The sequence below is a fragment of the Tamandua tetradactyla genome, chromosome 11, assembly GCF_023851605.1.
Source record: "Tamandua tetradactyla isolate mTamTet1 chromosome 11, mTamTet1.pri, whole genome shotgun sequence".
Lineage (NCBI taxonomy): Eukaryota > Metazoa > Chordata > Mammalia > Pilosa > Myrmecophagidae > Tamandua > Tamandua tetradactyla.
In genome coordinates this window covers 79,156,381-79,174,007 of record NC_135337.1, presented here as the reverse complement: position 1 = coordinate 79,174,007, position 17,627 = coordinate 79,156,381, and the positions used below count along the sequence as shown (strand labels likewise).

The window sequence follows — 17,627 nt, the reverse complement described above, 5'->3', positions numbered from 1 at the left end:
AGGAGACGGTGGTGGTCAGGGACACTCTGAACAAGGGTCTCTTCCTTCTCTCTGTTCCGCAGCCTAGCTGGTGCATAATCGATGCTCAGGGAATATTGGGTGACCCTGGGCTAAGCATGGGGGTGAGCAAGGAATGGATAAAAATGAATCAGACGTGGCTGCCGCCCTCAAAAAGGTGCTCTTGATATAAGCAAGTCGGTTTGGAAACAAAATAATTCATTCGTTCACTCATCTGACAAATATTTTCCGAGCGCCCAATGTGCGCCTGGCATGATTTGGGTGCTGGGGCTACAGCACTGAACAAAACATACGGAAATGCCTGTCCTTGTATGTTAGCTGACATTCCAGTAGGGGAGACAGAAATAAACAAATAGAATAGATGGCGTGTTAGTTAATAAGCTGCTGGAATGCGATATACCAGAACTGGAATGGTTTTTTAAAAGGGGAATTTATTAAGTTGTAAGTTTACAGTTCTAAGGCTGTGAAAATGTCCCAATTAAGGCAAGGCTATAAAAATGTCCAAATTAAGGCACACAGGGAAAGATACCTTGGTTCAAGAAGGCTGATGATGTGTGGAATTTTTATCTTGGCTGGAAAGGCATATGGCAACGTCTGCTAGCTTTCTCTCCAGACTTCTTCAATGACTTCTCCTGGGCTCTGTCCATTCTATGGGCTCTAAAGATTTTTCCAAAATGGTTCCCTCTTAAAGGGCTCCAGTGAGCTACCCCACCTTGAATGGGTGGAGACACATCTCCATGGAAACCATCTAATCAAAAGTTACCACCCACAATTGGGTGGGTCATAGCTCCATGGAAATAATAATAATAATAAAAACCCACCCATCAATATTGTATGAGGATTAAAGGACATGGCTTTTCTGGGGGTATATAATAGCTTCAAACTGGCACAGATGGCATGTCAGGTGGTGATGAGGGTGCTAGAAAAGAAAAAAAAATGGGGTGGGCAATTAAGGGCTGCAATTTTACACCAGGAATCAGAAGAAATTTCACTGAGGAGGTGACATTTGAGCAAAGACCTGTAGGAAGTGAGAGATCCAAGGGAAAAGTATTGCAGGCAGAGGAAACAGCATGTGCAAAGGCGCCGAGGCAGGCTGGTGTGTTGGAAGAACAAGGAGGAGGCCCGTGGGGCTGGAGCGGAGGGAGCGGAGGGAGCGAGGGGGAGAGCGGGAGGGGGACAGGGAGAGAGGGATGGGGCAGGGCCAGCAGGGCTGGTGGTCCAGGGGAGGACTTGGGCTTTTTTATCCCAAGGGAGATGGGAGCCACGGAGAGCTGTGAGCAGAGGAGGGATGGGCCCTGGCTCAGGGGCTCACGGGCGCTCTGGCTGTGGTGGGGAGGACAGACTGGGGGGTGAGGGAGGGAGCCGGGGGACAAGGGAGGAGGCAAGGCGGGTGAGAGATGGGGCCAGAGAAGGATGGTGGTGAAAAGAAGTGGCGTACTTGCCAAGCATCTACTGTGTGCTGGGCCCTTTCCTGGGCTTCAGGGACCCAGTAGTGTCTGGACACACCCTGTCCCCGGCCTCAGGGGACTCACAGGCCAGGTGATCAGAGCTGTGGCACAAGAAAAACCCAAGGGATGCCCAGCCCATCCTTGGTTGGGGGGTGCTTCCTAGGGGAGAGGGCAACTCAGCTGGGGACCCAAAGGTCGAGGAGCGACGAGTCAGGGGAAGATGAGGGTGAAAATGTATGTGGGCCAAGGATGTGTCATGTTCAAAGGCAGTGGGGGACAGAGGGGGGCACAGGGCATGCTGGGGATCAGGTTGCAGTCAGGGGCTTGGCCAGCGTCCATCTGTCCGGGGTCAGCCCTATCAAGCTTCCAGGGAAGTGACAAAGAGCTCCAACCAGTGCATGCAAATAAGGACTAGGAACAGTAAGGATGAGAAAAAAAAAAGCTTTTTTTTTCTTTTCTTTACTTTTTTTTTTTTTTACATTGTGGACATTGTTTTAGGGCAACAGACTTCAGGGATTGGAACAACCCAAATGGTCTGGAACTTTCTGACTCTCAGAAGCCAATTACCCCACTCCCACCTGCTCTCGGTTTGGGTTCGAATCCAGGGCTGGTTTCTTGCTTGCTGTGTGACCTAGGGAAAGCCGCTTTACCTCTCTGGGCTTGGGTTCATTCACCTGTAATGTGGAGGTGAAAATCACTAAGGATATGGAGATGAAAGTCAGCAAGGATTCCAGGGAAGGCATGGCATCTCCCTCGGGACTTGGCACATAGTACATGCTCAAGGTTCACAGCCGAGCTTTCTTGCTGCATCATTTGGGACATCTTCAGCCCAGTCCTGGGGACACCTTCCCCCGATGTCCCCCAGACCCTCAAACCAGGCTCCCCATCTTTCTTCCAAACTCCTCCTCCCCCTGGGTCCCCCACTGTATTGCGTTTCCCACAGCTGTTGTAACAAATATCCACAAACCGGGAGGTTGGAAACAACTGAAGTGTATCATCTCCTGAGTCTGGAGGCCAGAAGATCGAAATCAGGGTATCGGCAGGTCCATGCTCCCTCCGAGCGCTGCCTTCCCTGTGCCATCTCTGGGGAGTCCCAACCTCCCTACGCTCCCCAGGCCATCTGCCTCACTCTCTCCCACCCCCACTCCCTGCCCCAAAGCCCTGTCTTGAGCATCTTGGCCTATTCATTCATCTCTTTGCCCCCACAGCACCACCTCAGCCTTCACCTACTTGTCCTCAGCTCTGCTTCCTCCCAGCCTTCTGTCCCTATTCCAGCACCTCCTTCACACTGGCCCCTTTCCAGCATACACCCTCCAGGGTGGTGTTCTCTGGAGCCCGGGCTGACCAGGGGCCACAGCCACCTCTGCCCCCTTCCTGCAGGGAGAGCACCTCCAGGCCTGGGGGAAGGAATGTCTTTGTGCTGGGGGTCACACAGAATTGGGTTCAGTTCTTGACTCTGCCACTTCCTGTGTATTACCTGGGCCACTGTGACCCTCAGTCTCTTTGTCTGCAAGGTGGGAAACTTCTCCTCACCCTTTAAGCCCATTGAAGGCTTCTGCACTGAGATTGCCCTGGGCAGATTGGCCACTACTCCAACGCCTCTGAGAGGCCAATCATTAAGCAATCCCTTAATGTTTCAGTTTATCCACAGATCAAATAATTGGTGTCCGGATTAGAAAACAAGTGGCACTCAGTGGACTTTTCACAGGTGCTCTTAAGGCCACCTGTGTCTTAAAATATTAGAGACTGGGGAGACTTTCAGAGAAGATGGCAGAGTTGAGCCCATCTGCCATCCCACACTCCAGGAGCCAAAGCTCCAAAGCTGAGGACGGGAATGAAAGCCATGAAGTTGGCTATACCTGGGTTCAAATCCCAGCCCCACCCTTTTCCTGCTGTGCAATCTCATGCAAGTCCTTTGCCTCTCTGAGCCTCAATTCCTCCATAGGCTGATAACCCCCACCCTTCAGGACACCTGTGGGGTTCCTGTAGAGATCCAGAGGGAAGGGGACTGGGCAGAATGGCCAGGCTGTCAGAGTGCTCTGTGACCAGCTGTTATTCCTTTAAACTTTGTAAGAGGGAGGATGTTGCAGTGGAAAAGAAAAGGAACTCGAGTCAGGAATCCAGGGCTCAAAGCCTGCCTCTAACACCATCGCTCTGTGACCTTGGACAGATGACCCAATGACTGGTGCCTCGATTTCCCCATCCGTAAAAAGGAATGACAATAGTAATAATAGCCCCATCCTCTTGGGCTGATCTGAGGACTCAAAGGACTAATCTGAGTGTTGTGCCCATAATAATGCCTAGTGATCAATTGACATCGACTATTATCATTATTACAACCTGGACTCATGATATAGAAGCTCAGATCTTAGGGACAAAGAGAAAAGAAGCTCCATGTGAGGTGGGGTCTTCAAAGAAGTTCCCTCTCTCTGTATCTCTGCTTGCTTACCTCTAGGGATGGGGAGCTCCCTCCCTCTCAGGAGAACTGTGATGAGGCAGATCTAGTTATTAGAAAACTCATGCATTGAGAAAATCTCCTGCTCCCCAGCTCCCCCTGCCATGGGTCCCTGCTCTGCCACTTGGGTCTTGAGAAATTTGTGAGCTGTGTCTGTGACTTCTAGGCTTTAAACGTGGGGGCGAGTGTAAAGGGGACGAAGGGGCGGTCAAGGACTGAGCAACCTAGGAAGCTGCTTCTCCTAGGTGAGGCTGTCCTCTCTCCCCCTTCCCATGCTTCCAGAAGCTCCCTGCTCAGCCAGTATGGGGAGAGGCTGCTGCAACCCAATCCTGGGCCCCTTATCACAGACAGGGCTGGTGTGTGGGGTGGAGGTGGCCTGGTCTGGCATCAACGTGGGAGACTCCTCCAGAGCAGGGAACCATGGCGAGTGGGCATTGGGGAGTAGGAGATTTGCTCAATGTATGAAAGTTTCCGAATAACTGGATCTGCCTCATCACAGTTCTCCTGAGAGGGAGGGAGCGCCCCATCCCCAGAAGTAAGAAAGCAGAGATACATAGAGAGGGACCTTCTTTACTGGAGAAGCTTGAATGCTCATTGGATGGGCTGTGGCTCAAGATGAGGTTTGTAGGGTCCCTCTGACCTGCAAACATTCCAGACCATGCCCCTCATAGTTGAAGGAAGGCCTGGGACCTCTTTAACATTTGGTCCAGCCCCAGAGTTCCTCAAACCTCCCAGGAAAGTTCCTGCAGAGAAGTTACGTATGGTAAGGGCCTGTGACCCTTCCCATATGTCCTAGGCGAGGGACTTGGAAATCAGAAAAGAGGCAAACCACAAGTGGTGTACTCCCAGAGATTAGTGCACGGTCTGTGGAGTAGGAGTGCCTGGGTTTAAACCCAGGATGCGCCACTTATCGCCTGTGTGACGCTGGGCAAATCAGCTCCCTCTCTGTGCCTCAGCCTCCTTATCCGTAAAATGGGGACAATAGCAGCAGCTGCTTCATGGAGTAGTTATGAGGTTCAAAGAAGTCGTATGCGCGGTCATTAAAATGGCCATTAATGCTATTTTGAGTGTTAGCTCATTAGTATTAAAAAACATCAAACTTGATGAAAATTACTAAAAGTCTGTGCTGATTGATAGCCATAAGTCAAGGCTCTAGTTATTCAGAAACAGAGTATCACCCATTTTCCCAACTAAAAAGCAAAGCTAAGAGGTCATGAGAAGACTGGGCCAAGAAACCACGGAAGCCGTGGGAAAGGATTTCAGCACCAAGGACAGAGGCCATGGGGTTTTCCCCTGTATGGCAAACCTCTCTGGCTCAGGGCTGATGAATTTGATGGTTGCTTGGGGATTCCACCCCTGCCCCTCTGGGGCCAGCACCTCCACGTTCCACCGATGGAGACTCCACAGGCAAGAAAGTATTCTTTGAGGAAGGTCTTTGCCCTGTATTTTATCTACCTGCTGCTCGATTTCTTGCCATTTATACCTGATTTCTCTCAGCATTAAGGCTAATTGGGCACCTTTCCTTTCCTTGAAGACTCTGGGGAATTAAATTTGGAATTTGAATCACTAAAAAAGAGAGTGGAAAGACAAGCCATGGAAAAAGACTTTTGCGTTACATCTAATAAAAAAGGGACAATTATCAGAACATATAAAGAACACCTATGAAGTAATAAGGTGCCCAACCTATTAAGCATAGAAATGTACATTAAAACCTCAATGGCATACAACTACACACCCACCACGATGGCTGACATTGAAAAGGCCAGCAAAATCAGGTGAAGATTAAACACCAAAAGAACTGCCATACCCTCTGGCAAGAGTATATATTGGAGCAACCCACTTTGGAAAACTGTTTGAAAGAATGGATTAAAACTAAACATTAAGCATATGCTGGTCTTATGGCTAGCAGTTTTAGGAACTGCTGACTATACCTGGATATGCCTTTGTGCCTCAAAAAAAAATATATATATATATATAAGAGAATGTTCACTGCGGTTCATTCATAATAGCTCCAAACAGCAAACAACCCAAATGCCCATTGACAGGCATTTTGTAGTATATCCATATGATAAAATACTCTGCAGAAACAAGAAGGAATTCATCCCTGGAACACACAACCACCTGTTGTTGAGTGTTTGATGAGTGAAAGAAGCCAGACACAAAAGTATACATGAAGTTGTGACTCCATTTATATAAACACAAAGATAAGAAACACTCAGCTGCATTGATTGGTGACGCATGCAGGTGATAAAACATAAATAAAAACAAAGACGTGAGAAGGGGGTCATGAGAGCTAGGGGAGCAGTTACCTCTGATGGAGTGGGGGAATAAGAGGTCTTCTGATTGCTTCCATGCTCTCTTTCTTGACCTGGGAGATGATTATATAACTTTTAATTATTTGTGACACTGCACACTTTTGGGGGGAGTGCGTTTGCAGTATATCCCAATTATAAATGTTTGGGTTTTTTAAATGCTAGAAACTGTCCTCAGCTCTGTCTGGTCTCCAGGCCCTCCCTGGGGCTCCTCTCAGGCCTGGGACAGACACGTCCCCACCACCCAGCCCGACTACTGGGGGGACCGACAGGGTGGCTGGCAGAGCCCAGCAGGACCAAACATTAATTCGCTCCCACCTGGGGTGGAAGTGGACATCCAGGGGCCCTGACACAGGGGAGCCTCCAGGGGGAGGCAAGGAGCCCAGGGACCATGAGGGGTATCTGGAGATGGGGGCGCAGGGAGTCTGATGTCTTGAGAATAGCCACTGAATGACCACATTTCACAGGTGGTGAAACTGAGGCCCACAGAGATTTGGGGGGGGCAAAGCTGGGAGACTGGGGTCCAGGCCTCACATCTGTTCCGTGGACCTAACCCCCCAGTTCCCACCTCAAACAAAGATTTTTCAGAACACCTTTGGCTCATTGATGTTTCTCTGGGGTGTCTCTCCTTGCTTCTCTCTGTCTCTGTCGCTCTCAACCTCCAGCTGGCCCCACCTCTCCTGCTCGTCCCTGGCCTTGGTGGTGATGCCACAGCCTTCCAGCTCTGCCCCCATCCCATGACTGGTGCATCCTATGTTCCATGGCTGGCCCATCCTCTCTGATGGGGGAAACTGAGGCCCAAGAGGGGCACAGGGACCCTGCTCCCTATCCCACTGCCAGCTGGACTGGCAGCTGGACTCCTCCCTCTCCTTCTTCCTGACTCTCCCCTCACCCCTTACTCAGCTCAGCCTGCCCAGTGTCTATTTAGCATCAGCCACAGATTTAACTAATATCTGGGCATCCTTCTCCTCTGCTCCTCTGTCATCAGTATGAGCTGTGACACCCACCTCACAGGCTCTGGGGGCTTTCTTTCCCTCTGGCACGGGGCCATGGGATGTTTGACTCAACTCTCAGCAAGTATCAAAAGCCCCTTCCCTAAGAACAAGACTCCCCTCTGCCTTTGGGTGTGAGGTGGTGAGGGCAGCGTCAGCAGGCTCCTCTCTTATCTGCACCCCATCCTTGCTGTGTGACAGTGAGCCAGTAACTTAACCTCTCTGAACTTCAGCATTGAGAGAGAATAACAGGGCAGGAAGGGGGCATAGTAGAGAAGGCAATCGGGGAGGGCTTCTTTGAGAAGGTGACATTTTGCAGAGGGAGCAGTGTGTGCAAAGGTGACCTGGCAGCCTGTGGAATAAATACCCCAACTCCATTGCAGTGTCCTCTTAACACCCCTGTTTCTCTTCCTTCCAGGCTGTGCCTTCCTCACCTACTGTGCCAGGGATTCCGCCATCAAAGCTCAGACTGCCCTGCACGAGCAGAAGACCCTGCCTGGGGTGAGTGCTTGGTGTTTATTGGGGGAGGGGAGGACTGGAGGGGGTGCTCTCAGCCTTGGGAGAGTCCGACGTAATTTCTGGGACCAGCTGTGAAAATCTGCATGGCTCTGCACCCAGAAAGAGGTGTCAGGAGCAGTGGGGTACAAATCATCATCAGAGTGGGCATCTATTGACTGCCTACTGCATGCAGGCCCTAGGCTTCACCCCAGAGCCGGCGTGTACAGTTGTGCATGTTGCACACTGCACAAGGGCACCTGGTTCAGGGTGTGTCATCAGGGCTGAGACCCGAAGGATGAGGAGGAGTTGGCCAGACCTCCCAGGCAAGAGGGCACAACCTGTGCAAAGGCCCTGGTGTAGGGCCTGTGTAGGAAGTACAAGAGGCCCGTGTGGCTGGAGCAGAGGGGGGGAGGGGGCAAGTGGGGGGAGGGGAAGGCAAGGAGGGGGCAGGGTATATCGGGCAGGGTCTGCTGGGCCATGGGAGGTAGCCTAGACCCTCCCACTTCTTCAACGTAAAAAGGAAAGGGAATTTTATTTTCCCTTGTCTTTATGGAGCAAACGGGGCCTCAGTGCTGGATACAGGGGCTGCTTGGGCAGTGTTTTCAACTCCAGGAGAGGATGGCCCAGTCTCTGTCCCTGCTGGGTCTCTGTTGTCAGCACTTTCCCCCAGGGAAGGACGGGTGGGTCCCCCTGAGCCAGCCTAGCTGGGTTCCCAGGCAGCACCTCTTGTTGGAGATGGAAGGATAGGCAATGAGAGCCATGACACCCACCTCATAGGCCCTGGGGGGCTTTCCTTCCCTCTGGCACGGGGTCATGGGATGTTTGACTCAACTCTCAGCAAATATCAAAAGCCCCTTCCCTAAGTACAAGAATCCCCTCTTCCTTTGGGTGTGAGGTGGTGAGGGCAGCGCCAGCAGGCTCCTCCCTTATCTCTACCCCATCCTTGCTGTGTGACAGTGAGCCAGTAACTTAACCTCTCTGAACTTCAGCATTGAGAGAGAATAACAGGGCAGGAAGGGGGCATAGTGGAGAAGGCAATCAGGGAGGGCTTCTTTGAGAAGGTGACATTTTGCAGAGGGAGCAGTGTGTGCAAAGTTGACCTGGCAGCCTGTGGGATAAATATCCCAACTCCACTCTCCTCACTCCTTCAGACTTTCTTCCAGTACCTCCAAGAACCAACTGGAAGCTACAGGGCACGTCTCCATCATCTTATTGATGTCGGGATTATGAGAACTGTGGGTGCAAAACGAGTCCTGTTTTAGGGGATGCTAAGCCCTGACATTTTGGTGTCTGGTAGTTCCCTGTTCCTGGAGATACCTCCTCCCTGGACCCTGAGGACCCACCTGGGGCTCCAGCTCCCAAGGTCGCTCCAAGGACACATGGGGAGCTGCCTTCAAGATGACATCCCGTCACCTCTTCCCTCTGCCCATCCCTGACCCCATGGGGCTGGGGGTGTCTGCATCTGGCTCTGGCCCCGCCTGGATTAAGGGCAGGCCCTGGGCTGGATCTTCAGTGCCTGTTCGTTCATTCAACACACATGTACTAATCTTCTAATGTATGTCAGGCACAGAGAACTTAGTGACAATCAAAACCTAAACAGATAAACAAATAAGGTCATATCTAATGGTGAAAACAACTTTGAGATAAAGAAACGGGCTGACTCTGAGAGCAACGACTGGCTGAGGCTCCATTTGGAGATGGAGGTCAAGAAAGCCTTTACGGGGAAGGGACCCAAAGGAGGGACCCAAGCCCTATATCTATGGGAAGAGTGTTCCAAGCAGAGGGAACAGCCGGTGCAAAGGCCCTGACGCTGGACCTAGCCAGCTGCATTAGGGGACAGACAAGGAGGTAGCAGTGGAACAGAATGAGCAATGGGGGTGGGGGGGTGGGGGCAGGGTATGAGGGGGGCAGTGAGGGGGTAGAAAGAAACAGGGGCCAGACCACAATGGTGGGGGGTTTGCATTTTATTCCAGGGCGAAAGGGGACGTGGGAGAGTTACAAGCAGAGGAGAGAATTGGTTTGCTTTCCATTTTTAAAAGCTCTTGGTGACTGATGTGCAGAGAGGAGGTGTCGGGGGCCACAGGGGCAGCAGGGAGACTGGGGTGGGGGTTGGGGTGGTTGCAAGAGATGGGAATGTCTTAGACTTAAGCAGGGACAGTAGACGTAGATACAACCAGTTGAATTTGGGGTGCATATGGGAGGCAGGGCTGGGGGTGGGGATAAGGTCGGGGGCTGTGTTTATCTCCTAGGGCAGCCGTGACAGGTGACCACAAACCAGGTGGCTTCAAACCACAGAAATTTATTGTCTCCCCGTTCTGGAGGCTGGAAGTCTGAGCTCACGGTGTTGGCAGGACCGGGCTCCCACTTGAGCTCTGTAGCAAAGAATCTGTCCTGGCTTCGGGTGGCTCCCGGCCAGCCTTGGCATTTCCTGGCTTGTAGCTGCATCACTTGCATCTGTGCCTCTGTCTTCCAAAGGCCCTCTTCTCTGCGTGTCGGTATCTCTGAAATGTCCCAGTCTTTCTCTTAGGATGACGCCTGCCATTGAGTTTACGGCTCTCCCTGAATCCAAGGTGATCTCATCTCGAGATCCTTAATTACACCGGCAAAGGAAGACCTAGTTTCCAAATAAGGTCATGCTCACAGGTTTCAGGGGAGAGGACCTGGGCATAGCCTTTTGGGGGCCACCATTCAACTCCCTTGCAGGGGTTGACCACAGACTGAATGACCAGGTGTAACGGCAGCTTCAGGTGGGGGCAGGATGCAGGCAACCCACACTGACAGTTTAGTGGAAGACAAGCAGGAAGGCTTCTCGGAGGAGGTGGCATTTGAGCTGAGTCTTGAGAGCGGGGTCCGGTTGGAGGGTGGACCATGTGTCCTAAGGCTTGGAGGCAGGAACATGCCCAGCGTGTTGCTGAATGTGGCTCAAGAGCTGAGCCTCAGTTGCTTAACAATGTTTAAAATAGATTAGGAGTGGTGCTCGACCAGAGACAGTTCTGCCCCCAGGGGACACTGAGTGACATGGGAAATTTGTGGTTGTCATGACTGGGGAGGGGGTACTCCTGGCATTGAGTGGGAGAACCCAGGGATGCTTCCCAGTACCCCGTGGTGCCCGGGATGCCCCTACCCCAGAGAGCAATCTGACCCCCAGTGTCACCAGTACAGGGTGGGAAACCCTGGTTAGGAGAATAGGTAGCAAGCTGGAGAATGTTCTAGAGCAGTGCTCTCTGACGGAAATTGAATGCCGTCGACACATATAATTTAAAATGTTCTAGTAGCCAATGTAAAACATAAAAAGGAACAGGTGAAATTCATTTTAACAATCATTTCATTTTAACCCAAGATAGCTAAAATCCCATCATTTCAACATGGAATCAATATAAAAACGAGCTATTTCATATTCTTTCTTTTTTCCATACCAAGCCTCCGAAATCTGGCATGTGCTTGGCACTCATGTGCTTCTCCAAGTGGGTGCTAACATTTTTATTTTATTATTTCTTTTTTACCAGAAATGCTTGATCTGTGTTTGGATTTTATAAAATTGACGGTTGAAAAAGTACATTCACATGCCCATGTTGTTCTAAATATACTTAAAAGTTTTCTGTGGCCAGACTCTGGTATCTATTTTTAGATTTAAATGTATACCGATATTAATTATAATTATGCGAGATTTAAAATGTAGTTCCTCAGTTTCATGAGCCACATTTCACGTGCTCAAGAGGCACACGTGACTGATGGATGCCGTATTGGACAGTGCAGTTCTAAACCCCAGACTGGGGGGACAGCAACCATTTTCTGTAAATGGTCAGAGATGGAATATTTTAGGCTTGGCAGGCCATGTGGCTTCTGTCGCAAACATTCAGCTCTGAAGCTGAAGCACAAAAGCAGCCAGAGGCAAATTGACACAAGCATGGCTGTGTGTCAATAAAACTTTATTTGCAACACAAAGGGGTGGGCAGGAAGAGGCCCACAGGGCCATATTTGGGCTTCCCTGTTCTAGACCAGTGCTGTGTGCCATGAAGGAAACATGCTACATCTGCATCACCCAACATGGCGGCCACTAGCTCTTGGTGGCCAGTGAGCCCTTGAAATATGGCAAGTGTGACCGAGGAACTGAATTTTTCATGCTGTTTAATACATTTAAATTTTAACTTAAATCAACACGTGGTTGGTGGACAGTGCAATTCTAGAATGGTCTAGACTGGGACTCAACCACCATGTTGGACATTGCAGATCAAGAATAGTCTAGACGGGAGTCCACCGCCATATTGGACATTTTCAGGTCTAGAGTATTATTGACCCTGGGGATCTACTACCATATTGGTCACTGCAAATCTAGAATGGTCTAGACTGGAGTCCGAGATCATATCAGGCAGTGTAGCTATAGAATGTTCTAGACCCGGGGTCAGCCACCATATTGGACAGTGCTGATCTAGAATGTTCTAGACAGAGGTCCACTACCATGTTAGAGCGCACAAATCTAGAAGATTCTAGACTGGGGCATTAGCTACCATGTTGGAAGCACAGATCTAGAGTCTATAATCTTGAACAAGAGAAGAACAAGATGGATGCAACCAATCTCCAATTATGTGGAGGTCTTACTTCACACAAAGATTTGCAGGGATGTAAAGACACAGGAACCACTTGAAGTCTCTTAACATCTAGGCGAGGAAGCAGGCATGCATAAGCAGTGTCCTAATATGCCCAGATTGCAGGGTTCTGGGTCTTTCTTAGGGGACTTCATGCTATGTGCTCCTCTCTGAACCTGTTTCCCCAGTTTTCAACAAGGGCCACCAGGTATAAATTATCACCGTTTCCCAGCACTGCCCTGTGACCTCTTAAAACTCTCACGTCTGCTGGGGAGGCTGGCGCCATTGCTATCTCATTAGATGGAGGAAGAGACTATGGCTCAGAGCAGGGAAGGAGTTCCTCTGAGATCCTGCAGCAAGGTGGCAGCTGGGAGGGGCTTCAGCTCAGACCCGTCCAAGTCCACAGACCTCTGACCTCTGGCTTCTCCAGTGGGAACCAATTTCTGCTTTTCTTCATTGTTTTACTACTTATGAATACATCCCTAAAATATTGGGCGGCTTTTGCCTGTTTTCCTTTTAATTTAATGTGAGTGAAATAGTATCACACATTGTCTTTTAGGTCTTTTTTCACACTCCGTATGATTTTGTTAAGATTCATCTACAGGGTTGCAGAGCTCAGCTGTTTATCCTTTTTCATTGCTGTGTAGTATTCCACGGCACAAAAATAATTGACTTATCCAATCTCCCACCAATGGACATACAAGTTGTTTCCAGCATTTGGCAAGGAGGCTGCCATGGGCATCTTTGTTTGCACCTTTTGGCGGATGCCTGTCCTATTTCACACACCCAGCAGCTGTGGTCACGCCATGTGTGTACCTTCAGCTTCAGTCACTGACACCAACCTGATTAGCAAGGGGTCTGACTTTTGGGGTGCCCCCTCCCTTGAGAATGCCCACCGAAAATGCAATCAACCCTCTTTTCAGGGCAAAACTGGAGACCCATATGCTCCTTGCACAAAATTGCAGACAGGGGCTGCGGGGGTGAGAGGCCCCCTCACCTCACAGCTGCATCTGAGCACGTCTAAGCTCCCCCAGGAAGCTTCTCCTCCAGAAGATGGAGCAGCGACCACACGAACTTGGCCCCGTGCTGGAAAAGCCCGTCCCGTGGGCTCACGCGCTCACACATACCCACACACAGACAGCCTGTGAGTCAAGGTGGCAGGGCCAGGTCACGCTAGAAACCACGACAGCTGTCATCTCCCCGCTCCCCCACTCCCCACCCCACCCCACCCCTCCAAAAAAAAAAAAACATAACCTTCCGTGTTCATGTGTTTGTTGGGGAAAAGACATGAAGTGGCTGCTTCTGTCTTTAGCTGTATGTAAACCGGGAGGGGTGTGACCCAGGATATTGGCTGGCTTTGCCCCCCCTCCATGGCACAGCTGCAACCCCCCCTAAAATGCTGCTTTTTGAAGAGAGGGTGACACCCACCTTTCTTAGTTCGCTTTGCAAGTGTAAGAGCAGCATCCATGGAGGATGCTGTTTAATCAAATTTCAGCCTTCTGGAATAGGATTCTAAATTGAATAACAGAATCCCAGAATAGAACCTAAAATGGACAGGAGGACCCTAGCGTCGGGGCTGGGTGAGGCCTCGGATTCCAGTGGAGGCTCTTGGCTGCACTATCCAATCCCAGGGTGCCACCACCCCCAAAGCCTGGGGTTCCAGGGGATGGAAGGGACCCCGTGAGGACGCAGGTGGGTGGCTGGTCCAGCTCAAGTGCCAGGCCACTGGAGGAACTGACATCTCTTTCCTCATGGAGGTCCTGGGGTGCAGGGGACACCCCAGTCCCAGTGGCTGCCTCTCTCCTCATCTGAGTACCCAGATGAGGTACGAGTTTGTCCACCCATGGGTACATCCTGCGGATCCCTCCTACTTCCTTCTAGTTCAGACGTGGCCAATGCCTTAGCCTGGGTCCCCTTCTGAAAACCCCGCCTGTGCACACAGCCTGCCCACCAGCCAGGGGCCACCCCACAGTGATGCAGAGTCAAGCCGAACCTGAGAAAGGAGGGAGGGGAGAGGGGTGGAGGTGCCAAAAAGCCTAATGATTTGACCTCAATTTTCTCATCTGTGAAATGGGACCATAGAGGAGGCATTTGGAGGTCCGCCCACCCCTGGAGGTGATGCATCTTAGCAAATATGGGCCAGAGAAATGAATGAATTGCTCCCGGGCCGTGAGGCTGGGTGATGCCGGGAGAACCGTTTCTTCTCCCTGGGTCTGTTCTCTCCCCCTGTAAATTGGGGACATTGAGCCAGAGCCTGACACAAGCTCTCGAATCCCTTCCCTTGTTGGCGCCCAGCACGCTCCCTGCCCATGGGGATAAAGCGTTGGTTTCACTTTCTTTCGAGTCCAGAATTCATGTGCATTTGCCTCTGTATGTGTGTGTGTGTGTGTGTGTGGTGAAGACAATACCCCAGTAAAGCAAGGGAAGCAGATGGGTGGCCAGAGGAAGCTCCAAGAAGGAGGTGGCCTTCAAGGCCGGAGGAGGGGGATAGTTTTAGGGTGTGTGGGGTTGGGAGGGGAGCATGTTCCAACTCAGGGACTCCAGCAGCAATGTCCCAGGTCAGGGCAGAAGGAGAGGGCAGAACGGCTGGGGTTGAGCAGCAAAGGGGCTTCGAATGCCAGGATGAGGACCTGGGATTTTACCCCAAGGGCAATAGGGAGTTATGGCGGGGTATAGAGCAGGAGAGGGGATTGGCCTGCATGTTAACTAGAGGCTGGGCTGGAGAGAAAGAGGCTCAGATGGGAGTCTGCCTTGCTTTCCTCCCCTTTGCCTCCTAAATCAACTGGAAATCACCCAGTTTGGACCCTACCCAGACCCTGCAGCTTCTAAAGGCAAAACTTTGCAAAAGCAGGAGCATCCTTGGCTGTCCCTGCCTCACCCTCAGGGACTTCTGCAGCTCTGCCCTGAAACCCTGGGGGCTTCAGTTTCCCCATCTATAACAGACATAGGTTGGACATGAAGGACCCTGTCTCTCCAGCAATGTATTGGCTGAGGTCACCCAACAAGCTGGGAAGAGCAAGGGTTGGAGCCCACAGTTCCAACCACCTACAGCATGACCCCCCCTCAAAGATCCACTACATTTCCAAAACACAAGGTCCACTGGACGTCTGCTTCTGCCCTCTCCCTTCTCTCTGACCTCAGTTTGCCCAACTTGTAAAATGGAAATGTGAAGGTTTCCATCTCATGAAGTTTGGAGATTGAGTGGTGGACGTAGGTACTGCTCCAATGTGAGAAATTGACTCTGCTTCCCTCCAACAAACTCCTACGCAAACTTCAACACCCACAGCAGCTTCTCCATCTTCAGAGAAGCTCCAGGATAAGCTTCCACTCTTCGTTGCCCACTGCCCCAGGCTTTCCTAGCCTTAGATCCCGATCTCTGCCCCAGCCCTGACTCTTGGACTGGGGAGGCCTATCCCTGGCGCTCCCCTCCCAGATAATTGGGATCCAGTATGGGGCACCCTGGGAGCGGTGGTGAATAAATGGAAAGAGGAAGGGAAGGGGCAGGGAAGGAATGCGGTGATGGGGAGCCAGAAAAGGTGGAGGAGGGAGGGAGGGCACTCGGCAGAGTCCTAGGTGGGACAGATGGAGAGAAGGAGCCGGAAGGAGGTGGGCAGAGCCAGATGGGCGGGCAGGGGCGACAGGAGGGGTGGGGGACCCGGCTCCCCCCCCCACCCCCGGCACCGCACCACTTCCCCCCACCCCGTTCATTCCCCACCCCCCCTGGCTCCGGTGGGCGGCGCGGGGCCTCTCTGACCAGCGGATCGTCAGCGCCCGCCGCCTGGGTGCCGAGCGCAGGGAGCGAGGGCCGGAGCGTGCGTGCGGCGTGTGCGCGCCGGTGCGCCCCAGGGCCGGCCGGGCGGGGCGGCACGTGGTTGCCAGCCTGGCGCAAGTCTCCCGGGCTGGCGGGCGGGCGGCCCCGCGGAGCGCGCCGGCCAGTGGGTAAGGCGGGGCGCGGGGACGCGGGGAGAGGGGCGTCGGGGCCCCCTCTCTGACCGTTGGCTTTGGAGTGGGGGGGATGGAGAGAAGGAGAAGGCCCACCTGGCTTCTCTGGGCCAGGACTCCCTGCTCCCGTCCCCGCTCCTGCCAAGCTGACCCAGGACCGGGAAGGGCCTTCCCTGTCCCCCCAACCCCACGCCGTTGAGGGCGGAAGGTCCCTGGCTTGGCGGCTGCATGGGGGAGATGGGGAGCAGGTACCCCAGGACCTGAGGATGGGGTGGGGGGAGAGAGTGTGGTGATGGGGGCAGATTCCCTCCCCGCAGCCGCCCCCTCCCTCCTTCCCTCCCTCCCTCCCTCGGCTCACCCATCTCCAGAAGATTATATTTAAATATCTCTTTTGTGCAAGGCAGGAGCTGGGCTCGGCCCCTAAGAGGCGGTTTCCATGGCAACAACAATTGCCAGCTTCCGTGTGGTGAATCAGCGTTGCCATGGCAACCCCCATCCTCATCTGCCCAAGGTGCTAGGAGGGGGAGGAGGTGAGGGCCAGCGGAGGCGGGGTGGGAACGGTGTGTGTGTGTTGAGGTGGGGGGTGCGAGCTGGAGGCTGAGGCTCAGGTACCCCTCCCCCCCCCACCTCCACTCGCCACCCCATTCTGTCCCCAGCCCCAAAACTGGCCGGATCTGGTTGACATCATCTCCCCTCCATGTGCCTCCAGCTAGCTGGGTGTGGTACCGGCTGTGCGTGTGAATGAGAGTGGGGGGCAGGTGACTGGGTGGGGGAAGGAAGGCATAGGTTTGGCCTTTCCCAGGTGGTCAGGGTCCCTCCAAGGGTGTGGCTGGGTGGCAGGAAGGTTTAGCTCAGGGAATTGGACACTGGATAGAGGAAGCTGAGGCCTCTTGGGTTCCAGGGCTCACAAGGCTGGGTTCAAGTTGAGGTGCCCCCTGTGTACTGGGAACCCACACTCAGAGAAGAGGAGGGTCTCAGAGAGAGGGGAGGGGGCCCAGAGAGGAGAAGAGTTCAGAGAAAGGGAGTGGGGGCTTGAAGGCGGGGTCTCAGAGAACAGAGGGAAGCTCAGAGTGTGGGGGGAGCCTCAGAGTGGAGGGGTTCAGCAAAAGGGGGCTCAGATTGAGGGAGGGGGCTCAGAGGGGCTGTGGGCTGATATGTAGCCATGCCTTCTTTGTGCCAAATGCTAACTTGAAAGTCACTGAGGTAAAAAGGGTGCTTCAGAGCCCAGGAGCTGAATGGCAGTGGAGATTTGCCTTTCTGTGCTGGTGGGAGCTGGCCACCTCCTCTTGGTCAGTTAGGTTCAGCAAACTCCCTTGAGGCCCCCTTGTACCCTGCCCTGTGTGGGGTGAGGCAGCACTCCCTGGTCTGGAGGGAGA

The 17,627-nt window shown here is 52.5% G+C and overlaps 1 protein-coding gene and 1 long non-coding RNA gene across 3 annotated transcripts in view; one reads left to right on the top strand and one right to left on the bottom strand.

Annotated features, from left to right (window-relative positions):
• The window catches only part of CELF5 (CUGBP Elav-like family member 5), a 49,170-nt gene that overhangs the window by 11,387 nt on the left and 20,156 nt on the right, over nt 1-17,627 (top strand). The window contains exon 2 of one of the 2 annotated variants that reach the window (XM_077121195.1): nt 7,644-7,726. In XM_077121195.1, the coding sequence (XP_076977310.1) occupies nt 7,644-7,726 (83 nt within the window). Of the gene's footprint in view, nt 1-7,643; nt 7,727-16,669; nt 16,782-17,627 lie in introns of those variants that run through there. The other variant, XM_077121194.1, reaches the window with a different exon arrangement.
• On the bottom strand, nt 1,957-16,685 carry LOC143650428 (uncharacterized). The gene is made up of 3 exons (XR_013159553.1): nt 16,610-16,685; nt 6,231-6,289; nt 1,957-2,140 (listed from the first exon to the last, which is right to left on the bottom strand). It is a non-coding gene; the product is annotated as an uncharacterized LOC143650428 (long non-coding RNA).